At 60.3% G+C, this 13,505-nt stretch overlaps 2 protein-coding genes across 2 annotated transcripts in view; one reads left to right on the top strand and one right to left on the bottom strand.

Annotated features, from left to right (window-relative positions):
• SLC26A11 (solute carrier family 26 member 11) overlaps positions 1 to 6,221 on the bottom strand; it is a 21,966-nt gene extending 15,745 nt beyond the window's left edge. The window contains exons 1-6 of the mRNA XM_074319921.1: positions 6,087 to 6,221; positions 4,857 to 5,092; positions 4,119 to 4,311; positions 3,687 to 3,772; positions 1,752 to 1,831; positions 501 to 643 (exon numbers count right to left, since the gene is read on the bottom strand). Of these exons, the coding sequence (XP_074176022.1) occupies positions 501 to 643; positions 1,752 to 1,831; positions 3,687 to 3,772; positions 4,119 to 4,311; positions 4,857 to 5,092; positions 6,087 to 6,096 (748 nt within the window). The 5' untranslated portion in view covers positions 6,097 to 6,221. The remainder of the gene's footprint in view (positions 1 to 500; positions 644 to 1,751; positions 1,832 to 3,686; positions 3,773 to 4,118; positions 4,312 to 4,856; positions 5,093 to 6,086) is intronic.
• Positions 6,218 to 13,505, top strand: SGSH (N-sulfoglucosamine sulfohydrolase). Its single transcript, XM_074319922.1, has 8 exons — positions 6,218 to 6,344; positions 7,445 to 7,605; positions 9,020 to 9,125; positions 9,393 to 9,543; positions 9,881 to 10,037; positions 10,404 to 10,485; positions 11,280 to 11,483; positions 12,155 to 13,505. Exons 1-8 carry the CDS (start codon positions 6,248 to 6,250, stop codon positions 12,712 to 12,714), a joined length of 1,518 nt encoding a protein of 505 aa, XP_074176023.1. The 5' UTR covers positions 6,218 to 6,247; the 3' UTR covers positions 12,715 to 13,505.

The following is a 13,505-nucleotide window of genomic DNA, read 5'->3' as shown; positions in this document are numbered from 1 at the left end:
CGCCGGAAGCAACATGTTTACCTCCAGCAGTTGGTCTCGGTGGCATCTGCTGTCTCCCCCAGGGGCCTGCCCACACACCAGGGCATCTGGTTCACCCTTGGCATTGCTGATATTTGGGGCCTGATCCTTCTTTGCCATCGGAGGCTGTACTGGCTGGTTTCATGGCAGTTGCAAGATGCTTACGACTCCCCTGGCCTCTACCCATTGGATGCCAGAAGCAGCCTTGTCCGGTAGTGTCAACCAAAAATGCCCCCAGATACTGCCAAATGTCCCCTGGGGGCAAACACCCCTGAGAACTCCCGCTGCACACGTGTCGTCAGCCCTGGCTGCGTATCAGAACCACCCAGCGAGTTTTAAATATCCCAGTGCCAAATCATGCCCAGACCCGTGACATGAGACCCTCCAGGGGTGGTACTTGGGGCTCCTGGGGTGACCACGGCTTGCAGTCCAGGTTGTGCAGAAGACCTGCGGGAGCAGCTCCCCAGCCAGGAGGCCCTCACCTGTCGTGGCGGTCCAAAGCAGCCCGTGGCTGAGCCGCATGCCGGGGGACATGTCGGGGTGCACGCGAGGCCCATGGTCCCTCATCAGTTTCAGCAGCAGCAGCAGCAGCATGCAGACCAGCCCCAGCACGGCGTCACCCGCCCTGGGGACAGACTTCGGTTACCGGCATGCGCCTCCTGGCCCGCGGTGGCCACTTCTGCTGGAAAGCTTTCTCTCTCGACTGCTCTTTTTGCTTTTTCCTCAGAAATCTTATTTCAAAACTTGTTTCCAAACTCGTAGGTACACAGGCCCATACAGGACGTAGGCTGTGATCACGGCAGCAGGGCTACTAGCCACCTTTTCACTTGGCTCCCTGGGCTACACATACCTTATCTGTTCCAGAAGGTTCACTCCTAACAGCCCATGGTGCTCTCCACCCAGGTCTCCATTTCCACTGACCCTGGAGGCTGAACCCCCCTGCCCCCCCTGGAGGCATGCTCTGGGTCAGGGAGCCCCTGGCTTCCAGTCAGTTCAGCCTGGGGGGGCCTCAGCCGCAGATCAGAAGGGGAGAGGAGAGTCACAGGGTCTCCCCACTCCGTCCAGGCAGCACTGCCTACAGCTGACCCCAGATCATTCATTTCTTCCTCTTGCTCCTCCAGCCAGAGAGGTGTCCTGGCTTCCAGCTGGACTCACCGAGGAGCATCTCCTGCTTGTTCCTTTCACCTGCCCGCCCTCTGGGAGGAACCCCTCCATCTGAGGGAAGTGCTTGATGCAGGAACCCCACGATCGCTGCCTAGCTCTCACCACCGCTCCACCTGCCGTCTAGCCCCTGGGCACCTGCATAGTCTGTTGGCACCTGTCTTCCACGTGCCCTGTTCTGTCCTCCTCACTGAACTATGAGCCTTTTGAGAAAGAGACTGCCTGCTCTCCCTCTTACACAGTCTCTTCCCTCTCCTACCACCCAGGACAGCTCTGCACGGGGTCACACCACCCGGCTCTCAGGTTGCCCAGAGCAGAGCGTCTCATCCTTCCAGAAGCACCACCTGGGCCCATCAACCCCGATCCAGCTGGTCTGGGCTCACCAGAGAGCCTGTGACCCTAACCAGCTCCCCAGTGATGCTGATGGTACTGCTCGGGGGACCCCTGCTCGAGCAGCAGGGCCCCGGATGAGGGAACAAATGCCACCTGGGAGTGGGAGGAAAGGAGGCCAGAAGGACAGCTTGAAGGAAGAGCTTCCTTACAGGGGGACAGAAACAAAGCCAGCAGGGTACCTGGTCTCTCCAATATTGCGGAAGGTGTGATACACTTGCAGGAAAAACTGCCTGGGGATGTTCTGGAGTCCCAGCAGGTTCTGTTCAAACACAGAGACTCGGATTAGACAGCCTTCCCCAAATAAGGCTTGAAGCCCCTCCCCCGGGGCCCTTCCTGGGGGCACATCTCAGGGATCTCCAGGGACCCATTCGCGAAGCCCCCAAGGACAACTCCAAGTTATCCTAGGAGAAGGGCATTTCACAACGTTTGGGATCAACGACAGGCCTTCGCAAATTATTTTCATTTCTGAGGAAATCAGTCTGGGTGATCTCAAAGTTGAGAGACAGGTTCGACCTGAAGCACAGGCCACCGTCATTCGCTCAGGGCTGGGTCCGTCATTCAGTAGCCCACGCCCTGCTGCGCAGGCCTCACTGATTATTGGCCCAGGGCCGCCTTTACCACCAGGAGACCCGCCCACTGGCAGCCCTCTGCAGGAAGGAAAAATCACGGGGCTCACGGGGCCAGTTGGGCGGAACAGCGGGCGGAGCTGGGGCTGGGAGGGCATCCAAGGAAGTGGAGGGGGAATCCCAGCCAAGTCTGGACCTCTCACCGTGATCCTGGCCTTTGGGGGTCCTCAGGAGGGAAAAGGGGCTCCACTCAGCTTTAATTCTTCATCCCACCTGAGCTGGGGTTGGGGGCGGCGGAGGCCCAGACTCCAGCCAGTCAGCTCTGAGGGCTCCCAAACCGGCAGTGTACACAGACCCGCCCCCCACAGGGAGGGGCACCAGAGTGGGTGGACACCCACTGAGGGCTTCTGTCCTGGGCAGGGCAGATGGACCCCCACTCATACCCAAGCCCAGGGGCTCTCAGATGGTTGTCATGACCTTGACCTCGGGGGCCCAGGGTCTCCAAGGACACAAGCATAAAGAAGCTACCCTCCATGTGCATTATGAGCATATGAAAGAACATTCTTGACACTAACAAGGAAGGCTGTGGTTTCCAGAATAGAGAACAGACCATCCCACCAAATAGCACTTGCCAAACCTACCCTGATGTGTGTGTACGTAACAGCTCAGTGGCATTCACCCACACCTTTTTAAGTTGTTTCCTCCTATATGGAGCTGATGATATACCTACCTCCCGGGGGTGTGAGAATTAAATGCAGGGAAAGTACGTAACCCAGTACCTCGCACACATGAAGAACACAGAAATGTCAGCTCCTTTATTCCCACACGTCTCCTCCTTCGGGGGAGACTCACGGGCCGACATGGAGCAGAGCCTGGCCCTGGGAACCACGTCTTGGAGAGGCTGGGGTGGTGCAAGGCAGGGGTGTGGCCCTGAGTCTGCCATGAGGGGCCCCACAGCTTCATTTGTGCAGTTCAGCTCAGTTGTACACACCCAGCTGAGTGCTTAGTGACTTTATATCAAGCACAGCAAAGCAGTTCCTGCCTCCAGGAACTTAAAGCCCAATGGAAGGAGAATAAATGTTCTCAGATAGCCAGCAATCACTGATCCCAGTACTTCTTACAGATGTTTAAATAGAAATAAAAAGAAGCATGGCAATCGACAAATATTGAACAGAAATTGGAAACAATGTAAAAATGAAACCACCTCGCTAAATTAGCTTGGGGGGTGGGGGGGGATAATTTGTTGGTTGCAATGTGGCAGTATGCTCGTGTCCTGTGAGGGCAGCCAAGGAGAACCTCTCTGCGAGGTGAACCAAGCACCTGGCGTGAAACCTCCAACAAGAGCAGTGGCTGTCAACATGGGCCCCCCAAGTTACCTGGTGTGACCATCACGCAACACCTCCCCAAGGGATTATTTCATTCATGGAGGTCCACGTGAATACTGTGCTCTGAGCTCTGGAACAGCAGGACCGGGGCTAGCCCACACATACTGGGACGGGCCTTGGTCCTACTACCCAGCAGGTCCCCGGGGCCAACGAGCACCCTCACCTTGATCTGCCCGAAGCTGATGGTGATGGCAGCAGCGGAGGTGAAACCTCTGATGACCGGGCAGGAGATGAAGTCCAGCAGGAACCCTGACCAGCCAGGAGAGAACAGTGCGCTGGTCCCAGAGGACACCGTGGACATGGGCTGGGGGAGGTGGGTTGGGTGGGACAGGGGCTAAGGACGGGTGGGCAGCACACCCTGTTTGGGCTGGTTTGGAGAGCAGGAAGGGGAGGCTACGGTCTGAGGCCCTGGGCATTTCTCCAAGGGTCCTGAGCCCTAAGCACAACAGGGCAGCGCTGGGGGCTGAGGGGACCCCCACCCCCACCTGCACCGGGATAGCCCCTGGGACATGAAGAAGGGAACGCTGAGGGCAGGGCAGCCCCGGAGGCAGAACCTCGGCACCCACGCCCACAGCAGGAAGGCCGGAGGGCTCACCCAAGCACAGGCAGCCCATGGCTAACTGGATGCAGCCCGACAGGAAGGCCAGCAGCACGGCGTACGCAGGCTCGTGGAAGGTGTAGGAGGACACCAGGAGTGACATGATGGCCGTGGGGCCCAGCGTCACATCCCGGGACGTGCCCAGGAAGAAGTACACAAAGCACCCCATGAAGGCAGAGTAGAGGCCGTACTGTTGAGCAGAGACAACGGTGAGCAGCCAGGAGGCGTGCCCACGGGTCCCCGGTGTCGCCATCTCAGCATGGCGCTGTGGTGCCCACTGGGGACTTGGGGCACAGCAGTGCCCGAGGCAGGGAGACCTCTCACCCTCTCTCACCCACAGCTGTGGATCTGCAGCGATGAGGGGACCTTTATTCTACCCGCCTGCGAAAGCACAAGGCCTGTGTGCTTATGTCTGCTCTGTGAGTCTGAGAAAGCGCTTTTACGGCTACGTGAGCCATCCTGCTGCCCCGTCAGGCAATCCAGATCTAGCTCACTGCCAGTGTGTGGCAGTGTGACAAGAGCAGTTACAGGGCGTGTGTCAGCCCAAAGGCAGTCACATGCTCTAGCTTATAAACCAAGGCTTCTCTGGCCCTATGGGACTGAGCCCTGGGTGCCCCCCTTCTCTGGAGGTGATACTATGCGTTTCCACTGTTTCTGGGCGGGCGCTGAGGCCCAGAGTGGGCCTGGCAGTGCAGAGGCAACGTGGGGTGCAGCCAGCAGGGGCAGACACCTCACCTGGGGAGGGAGTCCAGCCACCTCAGCATAGGCCAGGGCCTGGGGAATGACTGTGAGCCCCACTGAGAGCCCAGCGATGACGTCCATCTTCAGCCACTGCAGGGAATAGTGGGGCAGCCAGGCCAGGATGGGCAGCCACCTCTGCAGGGTCGCCGGGGAGCAGCAGCAGGTCATTGGGGCCAGGCCAGCACCCAAGGGCCTGGCCTGACCCAGTGCCTTCACCGAAGATGACATGCCTGGGATGGGCGTGGGGGGACACAGCAGCAATCAGGGTCTGGGCTTCAGCGAACCGAGTCTTAGGAAGGAGATCCAGGGACATCAGGAGAGACACAATCCGTCTTCCCCAACCCCCCCACCTTGCTGGTCTGAACCCGATGGGTTAAATCCCCCCACCTTGCTAGTCTGAGAGAGGAAGCCAACAGCCTGTGCCAAAGGTGGAGTCCCCTCTGCCCTGCCCTCACTGCTGTCCCTGAATCCCTCCTGCCTTCTCTCCTTCCATCAGTGCTTGTCCGGAAGAGTAATAACCAATTTCTCAATGAGAAACCTAAACACTAATTACACTAAAGGTTTGTCCTCCCGAGAGAACCTGTTTGTTGTGTTTTCTTCCTCCTCGCGGACCAGTGCAGAGAGGCAAGGGTCACGGCACCCGGGTCTGGCTGGCGGGGTGTGTGTGGAGGGTACTGGAGGCCCTCAGGGATTTCCAAGTGCGCACCATGGCCCCCCACTATGGCTGACTGCGGCACAGGTGGGGAGATCTCCCATCCTGAGGCTGCGCCTACTCCAACCCCCACCTGTGGCATTCGCAATCCTACGGGGGTCCCAAGGGTTCTAGCTGGTTCTGGGAAAACGTCAGAGGCCCCTCCACTCATTGCGAGTGCGCAGCACCTTCCAGTGCCCCGACGCCGCCCGCGCGCAGAGCGGGCTCCAGACCACCCCAAAGCCCGGCCCCGGCGGGCTGCTCTGGATAGACCCCACCCCCACCCCGAAGCCCTTGGCTTGCCCCGACCATGGCGTCTAAGGGTGGGGACCCCACATTGGCTGATGGTCCGAAGGCGGCAGGGACCTGAGTGGGCACACGGTGGGTGGGGGAGCGGGGGTCCCTGGGGAAGAAGCCCTCACCCTCGGACTCCACGCGGCCCCCGCCCCCGGCGACCCTGCCCCTTCCGCAGCCGCTCGCCCACCCTGCCCCGGGTCCCGCCGCCCGCCGCCCGCCGGCCGCCGCGGACTCACCGGGCGCCATACCCCAGCTCTCCCCAAGTCGCCGCAGCGGCGTTCTCCGAAACCGCAGAGGCAGGCGGGCGGCGGGCGGGGCCCAGCGCACGTCACCTCGGGGCCGGGGCGGGGCCTGAGCTCACGTGAGCGCGCGCCGAGCTGGGCCCACAACCTCCGCCATGCGCCGCCGGGCGCTGGTCTGCTGGGCGCTGCTGCTCGCCCTGGGGCTGTGCCGCGCGCGCCGGCCGCGCCCCCGGAACGTGCTGCTCATCCTCGGTGAGTGCGCCCCCGCCGACCCGCCGCCACCCCGGCCTCACTCTTCACGGCCGCCTGTTGTCGCCCCGCCCCAGCAGCGGTCAGTTGACCCCAGCCCTGAAGCCCTCCCCGTCTCCTCTCACTGCTGCCCCCAGACTCTTCTTTGCGGCTCCTTGCAGAGGGAGGCAGGGCAGTCTCGCCCACCGTGGGGACCGCGGGCTGGGCTCCACCATTCGGCACCCCACTCCTGCAGCAGGCTCTGACCCCTCTTGCGTGCCCAGTGCCCCAGGGCTAACCCTGCGGGCCGGGCGCTTTCCAAAACTCGGGTCCACAGATCCCCGACGGGATCAGCCAGAAAAGGGGGGCTGGTGCCTCCGTCCCCAGAGGCCAGCCAGAGTGCCCTGGGGCGCTCATCTCCTCCCCATAGGTTTTCAGACCCCCAGAGCTGTGTGGGTCGGCTCTCCTTCCCCCCACTACCTCCCTGCCCTCTTCCCCAACCCCACCCCCTCCCAGAAACCCCAAGTTCCTCCAGCACCGTGTTGCTCAAGAGACTTCCCGCTTGAGTGACCAGCCAGACTGTCACAAGGCAACCTGGTTGTTTCCTCTCTTGAGGTTTGGCCCTGTGCCATGGTCCTAGTTCCTGATTAAGTTTGTGGTCTCTGGCCAGCCCTTCAGCTAATTGTAAACATAAAGAGCCTCCACTGTGAGAGTGTGAGCACCCATCAACTCACCCTCCCCCAGGCACGCTGCACGTGGACCCACACCCCTGTGCAGTGTCTGCGGAGCCCAGCACTGCCCAGTCACACCTGCCTGTTAACATGACCACCCACAATCATGCCTGCCTGGGTACCCTGTCCACCAAATTATCAAGCCTGCCTGCTAATATGCTCACCCGGTTTTCATACGTGCCTGGTAGCATTCCCACTCGGGTATCATGCCTGCCGAATCTCATGCCCACCCAGCCCACCTGGCCATCATGCCCTCCCAAGTATGATGCCCTCCTGGGTAGCACACCTGCCTGGGTGTCACTGGCCCAGGCCACTGCGGCAGTAGCCAGGTCCCCCCCACACACATGGCTCCTGAGCCCAGCCCGCTGTGTTCTCTGTGTCTGCCTTCCTCAGCCGATGATGGAGGCTTTGAGAGTGGCGCCTACAACAACAGTGCCATCGCCACCCCTCACCTGGACGCCTTGGCCTCCCGCAGCCTGCTGTTCCGCAATGCCTTCACCTCTGTCAGCAGCTGCTCTCCCAGCCGCGCCAGCCTCCTCACAGGACTGCCCCAGGTGAGGGCGGCGAGAGGAGGAGCAGGGAGAGGGAGAGCCCCCTCCCTGGTCTCTCCTGGGGATGTGCCCACCTTCCCCGGCCCACTCCCAGCCGGGCTAGGGGCTCCGACTACCCACACGTGAGCCCTGCCCCACTGCTCTGAGTGACCATGAGCAAAACACTTACCTTTGAGCACCTCAGGCTCGTCACCTGTAATAAGGGGTCATAGGAGTACCTCTTTCGTGGGATTATTATGGGATTGGCCGGTTATACTTTATATGTACAGCACGTGCCAAGGTGCCTGGCACGCACTTGCCCAGTGTTAACTCCCATCATGACACTGTCCCAGGAGCTCACATGACGATGGAGCTGCCATTTAAGGCACTTATTCTGTTTTTATTGTGCTAAGAAATACACACATGAAATTTACCACATCAACCGTGTAAGTGCACAGTTCAGGGGCACGAAGCACACTCAGTGTTGTGTCACCCTCACCCCCATCCATCTCCAGAGCGTTCTCATCTCCCAAACTGAAACTGTGCCCATTAACCACTCCCCCTCCCGCTCCCCCAGCCCCTGGCACCCACCATCCTACGCTCTGAATTTGGTTACTCTACCTCACAGATGCAGAATCATACAGGATTTGTCCTTTTGTGACATGCGGGTTTCACTTAGCATAATGTCCCCAAGGTCATGCTATGGTGTGTGTCCGTACTTCATTCCTTTTCAAGGCTGAGTCATACTCCACGGTCTGGACATAGCACATTTCGTCTATCCATCACCTGTCAGGGACACGGGTGCATCTGCCCTTGGCTGTTGTGAATAGTGTTGCTGTAGACCTATGTGTGAGTGCGGGCACTTACTCTGAATATATTATCTCGTGACGTTACCTGATGGTGAGCAAGTGTGCTCGGTGCGTCCCCACCAGAGAGGCTGAGGCCTCCATTAGAGGGGCCTGTGGCCTCGCACAGACACTTCCTGAAAGGTTTATCGGGCAGCTGTGAACCGCTGCTTCTGGGCAGTGGCCTTGCCTTCTCCCCTCACATGTTTCTAGTTTGAGTTTGTAACATGCAGTTGTTACTGAAATTGTTACTATTTCTTCCACACTATGAGGAGGCCAGTTAGTAAAAAGAGGCCTGCTGCTACCATTTTCACGTTAAGACGTGTGCTCCTAATAGAACATTTGGAAAGTACAGATAAGCAAAAGGAGGAAAATAAAAGTCCCCCTAATGTTGTCTCCTGCTAACGTCCCACGGGAGGGACCTGTGGTGAGAACTGAGAAGCCGAGATGCTCTCCCTGGGCGCCGGCCACCCTGGCCACGCCTGAATCAGGTCCCAGAAGGGCGGGGGTGGTGAGCGTGGGAAGGGCGGGAGCAGCCCCCCCCCAGTGGCTCCCACCGTGGCCGGAGCCGCTCACGGCCTCTCCGCCCTCAGCATCAGAACGGGATGTACGGCCTGCACCAGGATGTCCACCATTTCAACTCCTTCGACCGGGTGCAGAGTCTGCCGTTGCTGTTGGGCCGGGCGGGCGTGCGCACAGGTGAGGGGCTTGGTGCCATGGGGTGGGGACGGAGAGGGGAGGACAGGCCGGCGGCGTGTCCTGAGTCACCCTCAGCCCTGCGTCGCCTGCTCTGAGCACTTGCCCCCAAGGACCTCAACCTCCTGGCTGGTGCCTGAGAACAAGGGCCCGGGCTGCCTATGTAGAGGCCAGAGCAGGGCGCAGGGCACAGGGCTTGGGGGGCCGAGAAGGGAGCCGAGGGTGTGGGAGACGGAAGGGACCCTGGACAGGCCTCTCTCCCACCTCCAGGCATCATTGGGAAGAAGCACGTGGGGCCGGAGACCGTGTACCCATTCGACTTCGCGTACACAGAGGAGAATGGCTCTGTCCTCCAGGTGGGACGGAACATCACGCGGATTAAGCTGCTGGTCCGGAAATTCCTGCAGACTCAGGATGACAGGTGGGAGGAGGACCCCTGCCCCGCCCCTCCCCTTCCTCCCATGGCCACACCTGCTACCTGGACGCACATCCCAGAGTCTTGATTTGGGATTCTTGGAGTTGCCAGATGGTGGAGTGGGAGTGGATGAGAAGGTTCCAGAGACTCGAGTTAATCTGGTCAGGGCAAGAGGGGACATGGGGAAACGGAGGCAGTGAGGATGACAGGAGACTTTCAGTGCTAGGGGAGTAGGCAAAGCCGAGAGGCGTGTTCCTTCCAGAAGAAAGAGGCTCCCAAGTTAGGAAGCCAGGGGGTGTGTCAGCCGGCTGGCCTCAGCATTCAAGTCCCCGCTCCGGTACAGGCCCTTCTTCCTCTATGTCGCCTTCCATGATCCCCATCGCTGTGGACACTCCCAGCCCCAGTACGGGACCTTCTGTGAGAAGTTTGGCAACGGGGAGAGCGGCATGGGGCGGATCCCAGACTGGACTCCCCAGACCTATGACCCCCAGGATGTGCTGGTAGGAGGGCCCCTCCCATGTTCCCAGATGCCCGCCCACCCACCCTTCTTCCTCTGCCTTGAAAATTTGTGGGGCTGCGCCCCTCCTGTGGGCTGACCTCCTGGTCCCACCCAGGTGTGTGACCAAGTAAGAAGAGACCCTCTGACTCATTGGACCCAGGTCCCATCTGTGGGGCCTGCAGAGACAAGCTTAAAGACCTGGAATAACATATGCAGAATTGGGGGCTAATGCATTCACAGGAAGGAAGATGATTTCAGGCCCTGGGAGGAAGGCCGGCACCCCATCTACCCGGGTTCAAGGGCTGGCTACCTGTCCCCCTAGCCTACCTGCTCTAACTTGGACTTGCCCCACCCCCCCGCCCCCCAGGTGCCTTACTTCGTTCCTGACACTCCAGCAGCCCGAGCCGACCTGGCTGCTCAGTACACCACCATTGGCCGGATGGACCAAGGTGGGTCCCAGGAGCCCCAGCGGTGGGGTGTGCCACAGCCTGGGTCCCCATCCTGGGCCAGAACAGTACTGGCAGGGCCACATTCCCTCTGAGCCTCTAGGGGAGAGTCCTTCGTCACCTCTTCCAGCTGCTGGTGGCCCCAGGTGTTCTTGGGCTCATGGCTGCCTCACTGCATCCTCTGCCTCTGAGGTCACATGGCCTTCTGTGTCACCGTTTATCCTCTTCTTAGAAGGATGCTGTCATTGGATTTAGGGTCCACCTGGGTATGTCGGGATGATTTCATCTTGAGATCAGTGACAATCACATCTGCAAAGGCCCCCCCTTTCCACATAAGGTCACATTCACTGATCCCAGGTGGACATATCTTTTGGGGGGACCACCATTCAGCCGACCACAAGAGGCTGGTGCCTTTATCTTTTCTCTGCTGGTGCCGTTAGTTCCCAGTAACTTGGGAAGGGAGCAGGTGTAGAGGGAATCCTGTCTCTGGCCTGTGTCAGGACTGACGCTGTTAGTTCATGGGCAGACAGGAGACCAGAAAACAAGCCAGCGTATGGCAGCTGGCAGCTGTGTGGGGGTGACGAGGGACAGTTTGTTCCCTGAAGGGGAGGCTCAGGCGGAGGCCATGCATGGCCTGCTCCAGCATGGGCCACTGGGTGGAGTGTTGGGTGAGAGGCCTGGGCTGGTGGGGAGGAGGGGCGAGGTGATTTAAGACAGGAGGGGGCAGGGTCCGGTGGCGTTCCCATGTGTCCACGACCCTCTGTGGCTGAGCTCCGCTCCCCCCGCCTACCCCACAGGGATTGGACTTGTACTCCAGGAGCTGCGTGGAGCGGGCGTCCTGAATGACACCCTGGTGATCTTCACTTCAGACAATGGGATCCCCTTCCCCAGTGGCAGGACCAACCTGTACTGGCCGGGCACTGCTGAGCCCTTGTTGGTGTCGTCCCCAGAGCACCCACAGCGCTGGGGCCAGGTCAGCGAGGCCTACGTGAGCCTCCTAGGTATGGCCGGCTCTGCGTCTCATGGGGGAGGGGGTGTTCGCGAAAGTGAAAATACAGTAGGGCCACCACCTCCAGACTGCTCAGCACCCACTACCCTGTGCAGTTCCCACACCACGTGGGTGAGGGGGGGATACCACCACCCAGTCTCCATATGCAAAAACGAGGCTCAGAGAGGTGAAGTAAGGTGCCCAGGGTCGTGCCATTTGTAAGCACCCAGCTAGGACTCCAGCCTGGGTCTTGCCACCTTCCAGATGGTTGCTTTCCCACTAGCCCACTGGTAAGTGTCAGAAGCACCCAGAGCACTTGTTACCATCCGGATACACCCCCGACCCCCCCCCCCCAGAGTGCCTGATGGGCCTGAGAATTTGCATCTCTGACGAGTCCCCAGGTGATACTGAGGCTGCAGCCCCCGGGACCCCACTCGAGGGATCAGGCAGCAGCTGCTTAGGCCCCTGCGCTCGGGGCCCACGTCTACCTTTGGCCCCAAGGGGGGAATAGATGCGCACCCTACATGTGGGCTCTCTCACTGGTCCAGTGGGTTTTAGAAGGATCCCAAATGCCACCACGTTGGAGCCACCATTACAGGCATGGTGGCCCGGAGGGGTGAGGCAGCCAGGGCGGTGCTGGCCCATGGGAGCCCCTCCCTGTTGGTGACTCCAATTCCTTTGCAGACCTCACGCCCACCATCTTGGATTGGTTCTCCATCCCCTATCCCCGCTACGCCATCTTTGGCTCCAAGACCGTGCAGCTCACGGGCCGGTCCCTCCTGCCGGCGCTGGAGGCGGAACCCCTGTGGACCACCGTCTTTGGCAGCCAGAGCCACCATGAGGTCACCATGTCCTACCCCATGCGCTCTGTGCACCACGGGCAGCTCCGCCTCGTGCACAACCTGCACTTTAAGATGCCTTTCCCCATCGACCAGGACTTGTACGTCTCACCCACCTTCCAGGACCTCCTGAACCGCACCGCGGCCGGCCAGCCCACGGGCTGGTACAAGGCCCTCCATCACTACTACTACCGGGAGCGCTGGGAGCTCTACGACCGGCGCCAGGACCCCCACGAGACCCAGAACCTGGCCGCCGACCCGCGCTACGCCCAGGACCTGGACCTGCTCCGGACACAGCTGGCCAAGTGGCAGTGGGAGACCCATGACCCCTGGGTGTGTGCTCCCGACGGAGTCCTGGAGGAGAAGCTCTGGCCCCAGTGCCGGCCACTCCACAACGAGCTGTGAGAGCCCCCGAGGCAGTGACCACAGCCCTTCCTCCGAAGCCCATCTGAGGGCTCTTCCTGATGCTGGCGTCCTTCCTGCCTCTGCCTGGAGGGCAGTGCAGGGCGCACGTCCCAGCCTCCCAACCCATGGTAGGGGACACCGCTGTCCTGTGTCCCAGCACAGGGATTCCAGAGGACCTGGGGACACAGAGGGATCCCCAGCCCATGACAGGTGAAGGTGGTCTGGGTAAAGGGAGTGTTTCCTGGTTGGCTTGGACTCCTGCAAATAGAAGGGGCTGCGACCTGGGGCTCGAGACCCTCTTCATTCTTCGGAACCCACAGATGTCCCCATGCCCCTCCCCCAAGAGGAGACGGGGCTTCCAGGTGCACATGGGTGGTGAGTGGGAACACAGTATCTGGCTTTTGTCAGCCTCTGGCCTTGAGGCAACCTTGGAACAGTCCACTAGGCCACCGATTCGGGCCGGCTCGGAGTAACGAGTTTGATCCCGGTCTGTTGGGCACAGCGCGTGCTTCTTTTTGAACCGCGAAGGATGAAGCTGCCCCATCCTCGGGCTGCGTTCGTTGTGTTTGGAGGAACAGACACGGCTCCTGGAATGCTCCAGACCCGCCCTGCCTCTGCCTGCCACGGGAGCAGAATCTCTGGGAAAAGCCAGAAAGGGGACTTGCTCCCTTGAGTGGGTGGGTTCCCATTGCCCTTGCTCCTGCACCAACTCCGTCCTGGGGGCGTGAGGGGAGCGCCACAGGCCGGAGCACTGCAAGAGCTGCTTATTTTAGTAAAATGTACCAAGTCTA

The sequence above is a fragment of the Rhinolophus sinicus genome, linkage group LG15, assembly GCF_036562045.2.
Source record: "Rhinolophus sinicus isolate RSC01 linkage group LG15, ASM3656204v1, whole genome shotgun sequence".
In the NCBI taxonomy this organism is placed as follows: Eukaryota; Metazoa; Chordata; class Mammalia; order Chiroptera; family Rhinolophidae; genus Rhinolophus; species Rhinolophus sinicus.
This window is presented reverse-complemented; position numbering and strand designations above follow the sequence as displayed.